A 15,658-nucleotide genomic window follows, 5' to 3' on the forward strand; every position below is an offset into this window, starting at 1 on the left:
CTTATAAGGGGCATACTTGTAATTCCTCACAGGCTGCGTCCTGTGCCTATAAATAGTGAACAGTATTCCGTTACTGTTCACGCATTCTGGTATTTTTGCAATCGCATCTCTCGGAATACAACCTTTGTCAAGGCATAGGTATTATTGGTATTTAATGATTCAATATATATTAAATGAATATGATTTGATGTATCTGTGAGACATTTATTCATCTTATATCTTTTATTTTGTATTATTTTACAATGTTCATTGGAAGTTCATTACGAAGGTTCAACTTCGTAATGAGACTCTTATCAACCTTCGTCTGAGATCCATTATCCTCAAAGGATTAATGTTTCATGGACGAAGGATAGTATCATTTAACATTTTATGTTGCCTTGTTCTTAATTCATAGCATTTGAGAACAAGTCCCCAACACCGTCGCATTGCACGGGTAACCGACTAGTCACCTCTAGTGCTGGGAATTGGGCCGGGTCGGGCCAGCCCGGCCCAAGCCTATCGTGCTTCGTGCCAAACGGGTTCGGGTCAAAAAAGCCCTAAAAACTTTTGGGTCGTGTCGTGCCAGCCCGAAGTACAAAAACAGTGGCCCAGCCCGGCCCTAAACCACGTCGTGCCTTCGTTGGGCCGTGTCGGCCCAAGCCCTTCCCGTATATTTGACCGCATAATATCAAAATATTATAACCGTAAAGTCCATAGCTTACTAAATTAAAGATATTAAACAATCCTAGCATCATTTGACCAAATAAACTCCAAATATCACAACAATATAAAGTCGATATCTTACTAAATTAAAGAAATTAAACAAATTGGTCTTAATTGGGCTGTGCCGGCCCAAGCCCGACCCATCTGTACGGGCCGTGCTGGGCCCCGACGGGCTGGAATTTGAGACCCGGTCAAGCCCGCCTTCAGGCCATGCTAGCCCGACCCATATTATTTCGTGTCGGGCCGTGCTTTAGACTCCTGTTTTCGGTCCGTGCTCGTACTGGTCCGAAAAGTCAAGCATATATTGCCAGCACTAGTCACCTCTATTCATGAGTTTGACTCATCCGTTATGTTATGACGTGTTTTCCGGAGCCGTACATGTACAGCCGTACAGGCGAGCACAGCTACGAGCTACTGGACGTGGCGGTGGAGCTCTGCTTCCGCGACGGCCGACGGGTAGGAGCTGGTGGGTGTTGGTTGGCCGGGGCGACCACCACTCCGCAAGAGAGCCGTGGTGAGCCGCGGCCAAGCAGCGCATGATGGAGGACGACATACAGTATATACTGCCGACATACACAGAGTGTCAATGTTTCGGGAAGAAGAAAAAAGTTCTCTAGCACAACATTGTGACGTAGCATCATCCGATCGCGTCACTGTAAGGGAACTGCAAGCTCATGAGGAGTGCCCCTACCGCAAAGGAATACAAATTTGCTTCACTTGCACTGACTGTTGGAATTGTATTAGGATTTGGGTACATTTACTCTTTTGCCCCTCTATAATGGGCCAGGCTCAACTCATGGTTATTAATATACTGTCCCACCCTATCCTAGGGTTAGGGTTTCCTCACTTCTACATGGTACCAGAGCCTCCCAGCCGGCAGTTTTTTTTCCTCCCAGCCGCCGGCTGCCTCTCTCTCCCTCCCTCCTCCCAGCCGCCAGAGTTCCGGTGCCCCTGCTCCGACAGGGCTCGCGCCGCCCCACTGCAGGTCGCGCCCCCTCCCCCGATAGCCGCGCCCTGCGCCGCCACTCCCCCGACGGACTTGCCTTGCGCCGCCCCCTGCAGGCCGCGCTCCCTGCCTCTCCCCCACCCTCGCCAGCCGGCCGGCCGCCGCCCTCTGCCGCGCCCGCCCGCCCCAGGGCGCCGCCCAGATGCGCCGCCAGAGTTCCGGCGCCCCTGCTCTGACAGGGCTCGCGCCGCCCCACTGCAGGCCGCGCTCCCTGCCTCCTTCCCTCCGACCCGGCGTCGAGCGGATTCGGCGCTCGCGGATCCCAGGCGTCGCCAGGAGCACCCGCCAGGAGGCCCGCGCCCCTGCCTCGCCTGTGCTGTGCTGCGCCCGACGCCGCGCACCCGGCCGTGCCCTTCCTGCTGCAGTGCCGCAATGCGTGCTTCGGCGGCTGTCCAAGCCGCACCTCCCTGCACCGGCTGACCGCGCCCCGTCCCTAGCAGCGTCGCGGCCCTCCTGCATCGGTCCCTACCCGTCGGATCTTCGTCGTCCACCGTCGGCCGCCGTCTGGCCCCTATCCCGCTGCGCTGGCCCCGGCGCCGTGCCCGCTCTTCCCAAGCCGTGCCACAAGTGGGTTGGCCTCGCCGAAGCAGCCTGCTCCCCCTGCGCGCCCTCCTGCCCTGCCGCAGTGGGTCGTTTCCGTCGGAATGGTTGTGCGCGTCCTTCTCAACGATGGCCAGCTTGTCCGAGGCACCTTCGTGCACTTCGATCCCACCATGAGCCCTGTCCTTTGTGACTGCGTCGAACTCCACCCCCAGGCCGGCCATCACATGTCCGGACCCCTTGTCTTCCCCCGTGTAGTGATCGCCTCCCTGGCCATTGAGCCCTCGTTCCCTCCCTCCCCTCCCAGTAACCACATCAGCGCTCCTCCTCTGGCTCTATCTGCGCACCCTACGGCCTCCCCACTGTCTCCCTCTCCCACCGATTGGGTGGTCGACTCTAGGGCCTCCTTCCACACCACTCCCACAACTAGTTCATTATTCCACTCCCATCCACCACACCCCTCACATCCTTCCTCCATCGTCATAGGCAACGGTTCCACTCTCCCGATCACCTCAGTAGGTGCATCAGTTCTTCCTGGACCATTCTGCCTTAACGACGTCCTTGTTGCTCCCGGTCTGACTCATCCCCTCCTCTCGGTTCGTCGCTTCACTAGTGACAACCACTGCTCTATGGAGTTCGACCCCTGGGGTCTCACCATACGCCACCTTCGGACACATGGTGTGCTCGCTCGCTGTAACAGCTCCGGCCCCCTCTATTCTCTTCACTTGCCCTCCACTCCCCCACCCGAGTAGCCTCATCTCCTGCACTTACTACTACCACCACCTCCTCCGCCATTTGGCACCGTCGCCTCGGGCACCCTGGACCTGACATCATGTCCCAACTTTCCAGCCACTCAGACATATCCCATACTCGAGGCTCTTCTGAGCGCCTCTGTCATGCTTGTCAGCTCGGCCGCCACTCTCATCTTCCTTTTTCTACTTCCACATCTAGGGCTATTCAGGCTTTTGATCTTGTCCACTGTGATCTCTGGACGTCTCCTGTCCTTAGCCTCTCCGGCTACAAATACTACCTGGTCATTCTGGACGACTACTCCCATTTTCTTTGGACTTTCCCCTTCGGCTGAAGTCCGACACGTTTACCACCCTCACTCACTTCTTCGCCTGGGTATCTACCCAGTTCCAGCGCCCGGTCCGTGCTTTGCAGTGCGACAACGGCCGCGAGTTCGACAACCACGCCTCTCGGTCATTCTTCCTCACCAGTGGCGTTCAGCTGCGTCTCTCGTGCCCCTACACCTCCACCCAGAACGGCCGGGCAGAGCGCATGATTCGCACCACCACCAACATGATCCGCTGCCTTCTCTTCTAGGCGTCTCTCCCTGCCAGCTACTGGGCACAGGCCCTGCACACCGCCACCCACCTCCTCAACCGTCTTCCCTCTAAGGCGGTGAGCCTCCCTACTCCCTACTTCGCCCTGTATGGTACAACCCCCACCTACGACCACCTTCGTGTGTTCGGCTGTGCCTGCTACCCTAACACTTCCGCTATTGTCCCTCATAAGCTTTCTCCTCGCTCCACCCGCTGCCTCTTCCTTGGCTACTCCTCTGACCACAAGGGGTATCGGTGTCTGGACCTCGCCTCCCACCGCATCATCATGTCTCGTCACGTCGTCTTCGACGAGGATGTGTTTCCCCTTGCTGGCCCCTCACCACCCACCGACCTCGACTCCCTCCTTGAGTTCGATCCGGTCTCCTCCTCCCAGGCGCCCCGCCTTGCGCCATTACCCGCACCCCGTGCGGCCTCGACGCCGCGGCTCGTGCCTATTCTCGCGCCACGCGCGGCCCCGTCGATCACGCCTGCGCCACGCGCGGCCCCGTCGACCACGTCTGCGCCACGCGCGGCCCCGTCGACCACGCCTGCGCCACGCACGGCCCTGTCGACCACACCTGCGCCTATACCCGCGCCACGCGCGGCCCCGTCGACGCCCACGGCTCGCTTCGCGGACCCCGCGCTCGTCTACCACCGCCGCCGCCACGTCACTACCTCGGCTCCTGCTGACCCGGGCCCGTCGACGAGCCCGGTGCGGTTCGCCGACCCCGCCGTCGTCTATCACTGCCGCGAGTCGGCCATGCCCGCGGCCCCCGATGTCCCGGCAGACCGCCTCGAGCCACCGGTGTACCACCCGGTCGCCATCCACCGCGACCCCGGGCACGTCCACCCGATGGTGACCCGGCGCGCCGCCGTTGTTCTTCGACCTGTCGCCCGGCTGATCTTGGCAGCTGATATGACTACCACTCCACCGGACGCCTCCCCGGTCCCCTCCTCCGTTCGCACCGCCCTCACCGACCCACACTGGCGACGCGCTATGGAGGAGGAGTACGCGGCCCTCCTGGCCAACCACACCTGGGACCTGGTGCCGTGTCCACCAGTCACCAATGTGGTCACTGGCAAGTGGCTATTCCGCCACAAGCTTACCTCGGACGGCTCCCTCGACCGCTACAAGGCCCGTTAGGTCCTTGGGGGCTTCACCCAACGCCCCGGAGTGGACTACGACGAGACCTTCAGCCCCGTCGTCAAGTTCGCCACTGTTCGCACCGTACTCTCCCTCGCCCTCTCCCGGGACTGGGCGATCCATCAGCTTGACGTCAAGAATGCCTTCCTCCACGGCACTCTGACGGAGACTGTCTAATGCAGCCAGCCCACCGGTTTCGTCGACGAAGCTCATCCGGATCTGGTCTGTCGGCTGAACCGCTCCCTCTACGGCCTCAAGCAGGCGCCGCGGGCCTGGTACAGTCGCTTCGCTTCCTACTTGGCCTCCATCGGCTTCGTCGAGGCCAAGTCGGACACGTCCCTCTTCATCTACCGCCGCGGCGACGACACCGTCTTCCTTCTGCTCTACGTCGACGACATTGTGCTCACGGCATCCACCGCCGACCTCCTACAGCGCATGATCGTGGCCCTGCAGCGAGAGTTCGCGATGAAGGACCTGGGGCCCCTCCACCACTTCCTCGGCATCACCGCCGAGCGTCGGCCCCATGGTCTCTTCCTCCATCAGTGCCAGTACGCCATCGGCATATTGGAGGGGGCTGACATGTCCAACTGCAAGCCCTGCTCCACGCCTGTGGACACTCAGGCGAAGCTCTCAGAGGTCGACGGGCCCTCGGTCTCCAATGCGACGTCCTACCGGAGCCTGACCGGCGCGCTCCAGTACCTCACCTTCTCCAGGCCTGACATCGCCTACGCCGTCCAGCAGGTGTGCCTACATATGCAGACCCCGCGGGAGCCTCATCTCACCGCTCTCAAGCGGATCCTGCGCTACCTTCGCGGCTCCCTCGACTACGGCCTTCTTCTCCGACCATCCCCGACGTCGGAACTCGTGGTCTACACCGACGCCGACTGGGCTGGCTGTCCAGACACGCGTCGATCCACCTCCGGTTACGCCGTATTCCTGGGCACAAACCTTGTCTCATGGGCCGCCAAGCGGCAGCCCGTCGTCTCTCGCTCCAGTGCTGAGGCCGAGTACCGCGCCGTGGCCAACGGCGTGGCAGAGGCCTCCTGGCTGCGACAGCTCCTCCACGAGCTCCACAGTCCCCTCCAGCGTGCCACCCTCGTCTACTGCGATAACGTCAGCGCAGTCTACCTCTCCACCAATCCCGTGCAGCATTAGCGCACGAAGCACGTGGAGATCGACCTACACTTCGTCCGCGAGCGTGTCGCCGCCGGTGACGTTCGGGTTCTCAGCGTCCCCACTACGCTGCAGTTCGCCGACATCTTCACCAAGGGGTTACCGTCGAGTGTAGTTTTAGACTTTCGCTCCAGTCTCAACATCTGTACAGGATAGAGTTGTGACTGCGGGGGGTGTTGGAACTGTATTAGGGTTTGGGTACATTTACTCTTTTGCCCCTCTATAATCGGCCAGGCCCAACTCATGGTTATTAATATACTGCCCCACCCTATCCTAGGGTTAGGGTTTCCTCACTTCTACACTGACAGACATTAGCCAACTGGACGGTGGACGCCAAAGATCTTAAGGAATTGTTTGTTTTATTATGATGGATTATAATGAAAGGGTAGAAGTGTAAATATAACTTTGGGATTACAAATAAGCTGAAATAAGCTATCCAATACTAACTTATTTCAGCTTCTTTATGGTCAAAATGTGATATTTTACTTTCTTACCCTTCTACTATAATCTAACCTATATAATCTAGGAGGGAAATAAACACACCTTAAGTCCTAAAGCACTGATTTGTCTACTAACACGCTTAGAATAAACACGTATCCACTCATTAAATATTATTTATTCGTGTTTCGAATTATAAAACTTTTTGATTTTCTAAATACATAATATGCACTTTCGAATTATAAGACGTTTGATTTTTTTAAAAAAACATAAATTTATTATGCACTTAAGGCTCTGTTTGGTAGAGCTCCACTTCAAAAATTTCAAGTCTATTTCAACTTCTTTTATCCAAACAGGTCCAGTTCCACAAGCTCTAACTTCAAAAAAACTGAAACTATAGGCCAATTTCATGAACACTGTTTTCATACCTCCTCAAGTTGCATAAAAATTACCCACCATGTCATTGGTTACATAACCTACCGATTCAAGTCTTTTTCTCTACCCGCTAATAATCAAGGGAAATTAAGAAAACTCACACAAATTAAGGACGTGTTTGGCATGGCTCCAGAGCAAAACTTCAAGGAGGAGCTGGATAGGGCATACCAAACACCCTAACTCCAGAGTTGTAAACTCTATAGAGTTTTTAGAGCTACAGTACAATTATTTGGAGTATCTCTTTTGCTGCTCCGAAAACTCTAAAAAGGCAATCTAGTCATAGAGTTTGGAATTATTTACCCGCCACTGCCACCAGTTATGAGAAATAATTTTGGGAGTAGATCTAGAGTTGGGATGGAGCAAAGCCATGACAAACACACCCTAAATGTATTATAGAAGCTGGAGTTTATGTGCAAACCAAACACTCTTGAATCTCGTCCAATCAATCTGTTGAAGTTGTTTTGTGGTGAAGCTGGAAAACCAGGCCTAAATATACACTATGATCAGATACATAACAAAATCGTCGTAGAATCTAGAACAAATAAAGTATATGAAAATCATTGATGATGAGAAAAGTGACTCCATTTGATTCAAATTTGTTCCGTCGCACATTTACATGTCCACAAGTGCACAGAATTCCGAAATTTTTAAGCAGCACAAGAAGTGAACAGTATGAAACAACACCAAGCCACCAAGCATGTAGAAAGCTCTGTTACTAGCCAACACATGGCAAGGCTGCTATATTAAATAAACATGAAAAGTCAGATGAGTTCTTATGTGACGATCTCAACCATTTCAAGCCCTTGAAGATGCATTCTTAGCAACCTTTGTATTCACATCTTGTGTATTGATTGAAAGAGAGAACACCGTGGTGAAGCGAAGCAAACACTAACTGTGCTACTACTACTACTAATTTTTTTTTGTCTATAAACAGAAAATAACCTGAAATTGCATTCTGTTGCCTATCGGATTAGCAGGGTTTGGAAGGGAGAAGGTACTGAATGGTGAATAGTTACAACAGTTTTGGCGGAGGAGGCCCAGAGAGATCAGGCTGGCTATGCTTGAGCCTTTGGACCCAATGAGCAAGCCAGTTCTTGTGATCATGAGTCTCCTGACAGATCGAGCTTGGCATATTGTCGAGTGTGCCATCTCTGTCAAGAACACTCTTAAACTTCTCCAGTATCTGAACTATTTGAGAGAAGTCAGGCCTCTTCTCCGGATGCGAGGCCCAACATTGCTCAATTAGAAGACGTACTGGTGTTGGGCAGCTAGTAGGAATGGCCGGCCTCACATTCTGAAAAGTAGAAAAGTACGTTCGTCATTTAGATTTTCCAAAAAGCAACACTATATATTGCACAGTCATGAGGCAAGAATGTATGTGTACTCCTAAAACTTCACCATACAGCATCACTATTTGAAATGTCTTTTCAACATATTGTTTCTTTAGCAACTCAATCTCTTAATTTTAAACAAGTCAATGAATATATATGTGACCATGGAGGAAAGAAAATAGGCATCAGGTTATTACCTTGTCAAAAACAGCGAAAGCTGCTTGAAATGGGTTCAGCTCTTCATATGGTATCGTTCCAGAAAACATTTCCCACAAAATAAGGCCAAAGCTGTAGACGTCGACTTTTCGACCGTACGCTTTGTGCTTCATCATCTCTGGAGCCATCCATCTAAATGTCCCAGTGTCGTTTGCCAGAGGGTCACAGTACTCTTCTTCACAAGCTATTCCAAAATCAACAATCTTTGCACAGAATACATCATCGAATATGATGTTCTCTGGCTTCACATCACGATGAACAACTCCCTGCGAGTGAATGTATGACATGCCGCGTGCGATGTCCAAGCTAATTGAGATGATCTTGCCTAGAGGAAGAGCTTTGTGATCCAACTTGTGCAAAAACGCTCGCAGAGAACCACCAGAAAGGAATTCAGTGATGACACAGAATACTGGTGGACTGCTGCATGCTCCAACCAGCTACAAAGAAAAAATGTGAATGAAGTGAGAAAACTCAAAAAAGCAAGTCCTGATCTGTAAATATGATAAAGATGGCTTTCGTTTCCTGAATTTCAGTATGATTGCACTCAACTGAACAGAGGACTACACTACATGTCCCCATGTGATAGGCATTTAAGTGTAGGATAGGATTCCACAACGTACCTAACTTTTCTGCCTAAACTTAGTTCTTCAATTCGAGCGACTAAGTTTGACAGATTGTGTCGTCTTAAGTATGAAACCAAATAGCCCTTAAGGTTTTCCATTCAAAATAAGTTGAAAGTTCATAACAGGTTCAAGCGTCCATGTGGCTATGCAATTTTATATACTGTAACAGTTGTCAACAAGAAAAAATACTCTACTTTTATAAATATATGACACCGTTGACTTTTAAAAAAAACTTTGGCCACTCATCTTATTTTAAAAAATAATGAGTTATTTTTTGGTTTATTTTATCACTTAAAGTAGTTTGTGCTTAACTTAAAATTTTACATTTTTGAATAAGGCGAGTGGTCAAAGTTTTTGAAAAAAAGTCAATAGTTTCATATATTTGTGAACGGAGGTAGTAGAATACTGCATATACATCAATAATCAAATTTCTTTTTAGTTGACCATATAACCATGATTGCATCTAAACCCAAATTTTAGCAAAGTAAAATAACTAGAAAACCTCATGCACGCAATAAAATAATTTGACATTCCAAGCTGTTCCACAGCCAGTGTAGAATCATGTTAGCATAATCATCATAAATAAAAATATCACAAAACGGAAAGTCGTCAGTTACCTTGATGACATTAGGATGATTGAGGCGTGACAGAGTGGCGACCTCGGTGTGGAACTGCTTCTCAAGCTGAGCAGCCAGCTCTGCATCTTCCTCATCATCAGGCTGTCTGATGAACTTGACAGCAACAGGCTGCTCTTTGTAGATTCCGTGGAACAACCGGCTGTGAGCCCCGGACGCGAATCTGTGCCCAATGAGCAGCTGGGAGCGATCGACGGACCATTTCTCGAGTACCTCCAGTGCAGTTGCAGCAACCTTCATCCTCCCGTTGGCATGGCCCTCCTTCCTATTCTTCAGCTTGCCCGGTGCCCTCACCGTCACCGGCGCTGGAGGACAACCATTCAGCTCTAGAGAAGACGCGGATCTCCGGGGCGGCGGCGGAGTGGAGAACCTCTTGGTGGCTGATTTGGCCTCTTGAAACACTTCAGCAACGTGGCGAGACGGGAGGGGAGACCTCGCCCTCTGCTTCGTCTTGGGCGCCTCGCCGAGCACACTTAGCGACGAGCTGCGCGTGAGGGCATCATCGCCGGGCGTTTTCTTCCGCGGGAACGGGGCAGGGCTTGAGCACGCTCTCTGCAGCTTCAGGCTCTGCTCGTCAGGGTGGAAGGAGAACTCGAGTGCTCCCGGGCTCTCAACCTCCGCGCTCTGAACCGCGGGTACCCGAGGTACGGCCACGCTGAGTTTGCCAATTCCTTTCTTTCCGTTTGAAGCCTTGGCATCGTCCTCCTTCCTCGCCGATGCCTCTTGCGACGACGGGCGATCGCTGACTGCCTTGGCGTGCTGCCCCGGCTTGGCGTCTGAAGATGACATGTCCTTAGGCTTGGGCTTGGGCTGGGCGCAGAACGAGCTCGTCGTCGGAAGGGACGATGTGGACAACCTCGTCCCTGGCTCCATGTTGAGGCCATGGAGCTTGAACCCCGAGGCGGAGCCCTTCTGCCTGAGCGCGGCCCCACGGTTGAACTGCTCGACGAATGCGCCGAACTGCTCCCTCCCGGAATTGGAGCGGACGACGGAGTGGGAGAAGCGCGTCCGCCGCACCCACGAGTAATCCTCGTCGTCCATCTTCCTCTCTCAGATCCCGAGGCCACCAACCAATGGCGAGCCCAGGAATTGGCAGCCGCTCGTGTCGTCAACGATAAGAGCGATGGAGCGCGCGCAGGAGGCGGATTGGTGCCTTGGTCTTGGTGGATGTCTGCTTCGCTGCCACCAACGAGATGGTCCCGTATTCCCGATACAGCTGGATCAGAGAAATCTGGACGAGAGGAATCCGGATCCTAGCACATCCCACAGGTCATTAAACAAGCGCCACATTTGGTAGTGCTGCTCCCTTTCCTTGTTGAAGAAGGACCCCGAACCGAACCTTCTGCCCCGCTCGATAGCTCTGCAGATTCGATGAATGAAACAAACCAATTCGAAAGCAGAGGCAGCAGACGTCAGAGATCAATACGCTTGGTCAACGAGAAAGAAAGAAACGTAGATGAATTCTTATTTGAAATTGAAGTCGCCAGAAAAGAAAAACGGTCAAAAGCCACAAGCTACGTCTACGAACAGAGGAGTTTCGGATCGAAGCGCGACGAACCGTGCCGGATCCGGACTTCGGCGTGGAAAAAAACAGAGACGTGCGGGAAGCATCACCATAGCATAATGTGGAAATAGAGAAAGGTCAAGAAAAAGAAAAGGGCGGGCGGGCGAGCGGCGCGGCAGGGCGGTACGGGCACGCGAGAAACGCGAATCTGCGGGAAGCATGACGCGGAGCCGGAATTCAAATCCCACTATACACAGTTACACACACACACCCCGTCGTCCCTGACGACGCGACGCAAAACGTAACCAACCAACCGGTGCCCAAATCCAAACAGGAATTGGCCTTCGCCCCCTCCTCACAATCATCAACATTCAACAAAGACGACCCTTCCTCACAATCATCAACATAGACGAGCGAGAGGCGTCGCCGCCGCTTACCCGATCGTGAGGAGCGGACGACGCCAGCCGCGAACGAGCAGGCACCAGGCAAGCAAGGCAGCCACGAAAGTGGGAGGAACGCGCATCAACGTGGGTGTGCTGTGCAATAAAAGGCGGCCGACGGAAGGAGGGACGACGGTACGGATCCAAAGCTGCGCGCCGGTAAGGAAGGCGGCCAGGCGACGCCGGAAACCTGGAAGCGGAGTTCGCGCGGCGCGGGGGGGAGGAGGAGGATGAGAAAAATGTTGCGATGGAGAGGCCGCCAAAGGTTTTTATTGCTTTGGCGAATCCAGCGGCTTCGGCCTTCGGTGCGGGCAGGTGCTGGGGGAGGCCGGCGTCCCCGTCGCCGTCCTAGTCCCGCATGAGCACCAATCCTGCCGGCTTTGTGCGTGCTATGTGGCCTGACGTGACACGATGGGAGTCATCCGAATACTTTTTTTAAATTTTAAAATACTATTCCTACACTAAAGTTAGATCGAGATCGAAGTTTACGTGCGAAGTCACCGATTCAACGAATATTATACGGTCAATTATTGGATACGACTTTTTTTAGATTAATTAAGCATGTACGTATGGTGCTTCTTTTTGTGAGGGGGGTGGGCCGGCGGAGGTGCGTGAGAAGCGAGACAGGTCTTCTCATGTATTTCGTAGCGTGGGCTGCTACCCTGCTAGTGGTACCATCTCAGATCCATGTGGACCTCGTGCATGTGAAGGATAGTGTCCCCGTATGGCTGGGTGCCGCGAGTCGCAGGCACGGTCCATGGTCATAGCCTATTCTATTACGGGAAGCTGCGGTGTTACTGGATCCGTTTGCTGCCAGACTTTTGGAGATCTTTCGCTTTATTTTAGAGGTTGTGGGAACACGGCAAGACATAAAGTAGTTTGTTGGCGTAATGTCGCTCAAGATCGTAATGTCCCCAAGATCCTCAAAACAGTAAAATACATTTTCGGTACTTAAACTTATCGTCATATGTCATCCTGATCCACAAACTTTGAAAGTGTGTCCGTTGGGTCCATAATCGTTGTTCGGGTCTCAATTAGGTCTAAACAGGATCATATTTGACATGTGGACCCCACATGTTACCATGTGTATCTATTTTCTCTCTCTCTTTTCCACGAAGCAGTTAATCTGGAAACGAAGGAGGCCATCGTGTCTACTGATGCTTCGAAACAAATGACGATGTTGTCTCCATGTGATATCCTGACCCCTAGTGGATGGTAATATCCTAGCCTAAGGCTTAATATAATTAATATAGTACTCATATCAACAAGATGCATCTTCTTTTTTGTAAGCCTACCTCGAAAGAACCTCTGGGTTAAGTGTATCACCTTGAATTTGGGGATATAAATTTTCTTTCTAATTATCACCCAAATTCATGTGTTACTCTTCTCTCTCTAGTTTCTATCTATCTATAGATTGTCTCTCCCTCTCTCTTCCTTTTTAGTAGAATTAGCTTAAAGTTAGGGGGATTTAATTATTTATTTTTGCCAAAACATTATGAATCATGACATTTGCATCATGCTGAGCTTAAAATATTCTTTGAAGTGTTGCACATGTTTGAATTTATTTGAATTTGAAACCTAATTTGATTTTGGAATTGAAAACCCTATAGAAAAGAAATAGAAAAGGAATTAGAAAATCCAGAGAAAAAGAAAAAGGGAAAGCAGCCCAAACCAGCCCAGCCAGGCCGCGCGCCAGCCGCCCCTGATAGGCGGGTCCCGCCTGTCAGCGGCAGTCTGTCCCGCGCTCCCTTCCCTTCCTCTCGCTCGCTGCCCAGTGGAGCCGACCTGTCGGCGCCAGTTGCTTCGCCCGCGCGCGTCCCTCTTCTCTCTCTGTCTCGCGGGCCCGTTCTGCCAGGCGCTGAGCCGTTGTCCCATGCGCCCCTTCTCTCTCTGCGTCGTGGACCCTCCCTGTCAGTTCCGCCCTCCTCGCCCTCGCCGTGGACCGGCGCGTGCGCACTCGCGCATGTCGCCGGAATTCTCGGCCATGACGCCACCCACGCGCCCCCAACTCCCTCTTAGAGCCCCGCCAGAGCCCGCACTCACTCCCCCGCCTCATTTTGCACAGCTCCGCCCTCTCTCGCGCTCTGCCCACGCCACCAGAGACCCGCGCCCGCTTCCCCGGCCATCTAGCTCGACGGAGACCGCGCCAAGCCACCCCGAGGTGAGACACCTTTGCCCGTGCTTAATTTCCCCGATTTCGCTCTATGCTCGGCCAATTTTGGCATCGCCGGTGCTCGGCCGTGGTGGTCCATTGCGCCCGCGCGGTGGCCAGCCAAATTAGCCCGGCCTAGTGCCCGATGTTGGTCCCTGTGTCACCCCTGCCTCTGCTGAAGCTATCCTAGGCCTTAGCGTGCCTCAAGCCCCCTCCCCACGACCGGAATCCCTCACCGAAGTTCCTCCGACCCGCCCGAGGCTTTCTCCCCACCGTTCTCCCCTCTCTATCCGCGGATTCGTGGCCTTTTCCCCGCCACTGAGTTCGCCTTGACGTTCTCTCCCTCTCTGCCCAATCCCGGCGACCCCGGAGCCACCCTAGCACGCGTCTGCCTCAACTCCGTCGACCTCACCGCTGCGGAGATGAGCAGCACCGCCCGCAGCCGTTCACCCCTCCCCGGTCTGATCCCCTCCGTCCGATCTTGATCGCACGACCCAGATCGTGGATACCGTTTCGCGTACGCGCGCCCTGTGCCCCTGGCTCGCTGTCAGCATTACTTTATGAAACCTAAGGATTGACTAATCTGTATTCACTTATCCTTGTTTACCTTTTGGGTTATCATGGTTAGCATTTTGCTATTGCCTTGACTTTAATCAATGAACATGATGTGAACATTTATGGTACGATATTCTTATCCTGATTATGTTGATGATCTTGTGATACTTTAGGGGACTCAGGCCTTTTTCCTGATTACCTCTCCGTAAGGACCTGTTCGTGGAGTGACCACCCGGGATAACAGTGCAACCATGAGGGTGGAATGGGACGCCCTTAGCTGATTAATTAGATGAACCTGGGGGTGTAGTTGGCTTTGCCTGAGGGCCGTCAATGGGGACCGGGCGTAGTGCTCGCTCTGCCAAGGTTGGGGTGCAGAGGTTCATTCGATTTGGTTTTGTTAGTCACCCACTTTGGGGAGGTGTACTGCGTTTGTACGACTGGCAAAACCTAACGAGCAACTATACACCAGGGGAGTCTTTGTAAAGGCTACGTAGTGTATCCCTAGCCATTCACCTTGGTAGTGAAGATCGGGTCTGTACAACCCAGGCTGGAAAGGGATCACGACTTGTGGGTAAAGTGTACAACCTCTACAGAGTGTTAAAAACCGGTATATCAGCCGAGCTCATGGTTAAGAGCAGCCTTGGGATCCTCTTTGATTAGAAGAACTTTGGATACTTTTATGGTGATGGTTAACAATGGTGATATAATTCTGATTTTCTGGTATTTCCTCTTTTGAGGGAGTACTTTTGGGTAATAACTGGGTTTATTACTAAAACTTGGCTCTACTAATAATACTAAATACTTGACTAACCTAAAAGCAACTGCTTGACCTCAACCCCACATACAACTAGTCCACTTTAGCCAAACAGGACATTTGTTGAGTACATTGATGTGTACTCACCCTTGCTTTACACACCACCCCCACCCCAGGTTGTCCCCACTGTACTCAGTGCTCAGGAGGTGATGCTGGCAACATGGAGGACTTCGAGGAGTTCCAAGAATACGATGAGTTTTAGTTTACCTTAGTGGCAAACCCCCAGTCAACTGCATGTGTAGGCTTATCATCTACGTTTCGTTTCTCCGCACTTTGATAGTTATGCTAAAGACAATGGTTATGTAATAGACTTTGTGGATGTCTTGGACATCTTGATGTAATTAAGTACCTTTCAGCTATTTATTTCAAGCATTGTGTGATGATGTCCAATTATGTAATCGCTGTGTACGTGAGTTCTGATCCTGGCACGTACATGGTTCGCATTCGGTTTACCTTCCAAAACTGGGTGTGACATTAAGCGTGCTTGGACCAGAGCAATCTTGAGATGGTGGCTGACCGGGAAGTTCTCCCGGGTGTGCACGAGTGAGGACAAAGTGCGTGCAAAAGACTCGTGTTGGTCTGTCTTGGGTGGAGGCCGAACACACCCTCAATTAACCGGTCGAAG

General features: G+C 52.3%; 1 protein-coding gene across 3 annotated transcripts; it reads right to left on the reverse strand.

Annotated features, from left to right (window-relative positions):
• Positions 1-7,327: 7,327 nt before the first annotated feature.
• On the reverse strand, positions 7,328-11,888 carry LOC100281480 (protein kinase). Of its 3 annotated transcripts, none has more exons than XM_035966739.1 (4): positions 11,127-11,888; positions 9,551-10,928; positions 8,292-8,747; positions 7,328-8,057 (listed from the first exon to the last, which is right to left on the reverse strand). In XM_035966739.1, the coding sequence occupies exons 2-4, from the start codon at positions 10,607-10,609 to the stop codon at positions 7,776-7,778; spliced, it is 1,797 nt and encodes a 598-aa protein (XP_035822632.1). In that variant the 5' UTR covers positions 10,610-10,928; positions 11,127-11,888; the 3' UTR covers positions 7,328-7,775. The 3 variants fall into 3 exon arrangements, with proteins under 3 accessions (XP_035822632.1, XP_035822633.1, NP_001147870.1); XM_035966740.1 differs by having other exon boundaries at positions 11,703-11,880; NM_001154398.1 differs by having other exon boundaries at positions 7,329-8,057; positions 11,510-11,844.
• Positions 11,889-15,658: the final 3,770 nt, after the last annotated feature.

This window comes from Zea mays, chromosome 1 (genome assembly GCF_902167145.1).
Source record: "Zea mays cultivar B73 chromosome 1, Zm-B73-REFERENCE-NAM-5.0, whole genome shotgun sequence".
Lineage (NCBI taxonomy): Eukaryota > Viridiplantae > Streptophyta > Magnoliopsida > Poales > Poaceae > Zea > Zea mays.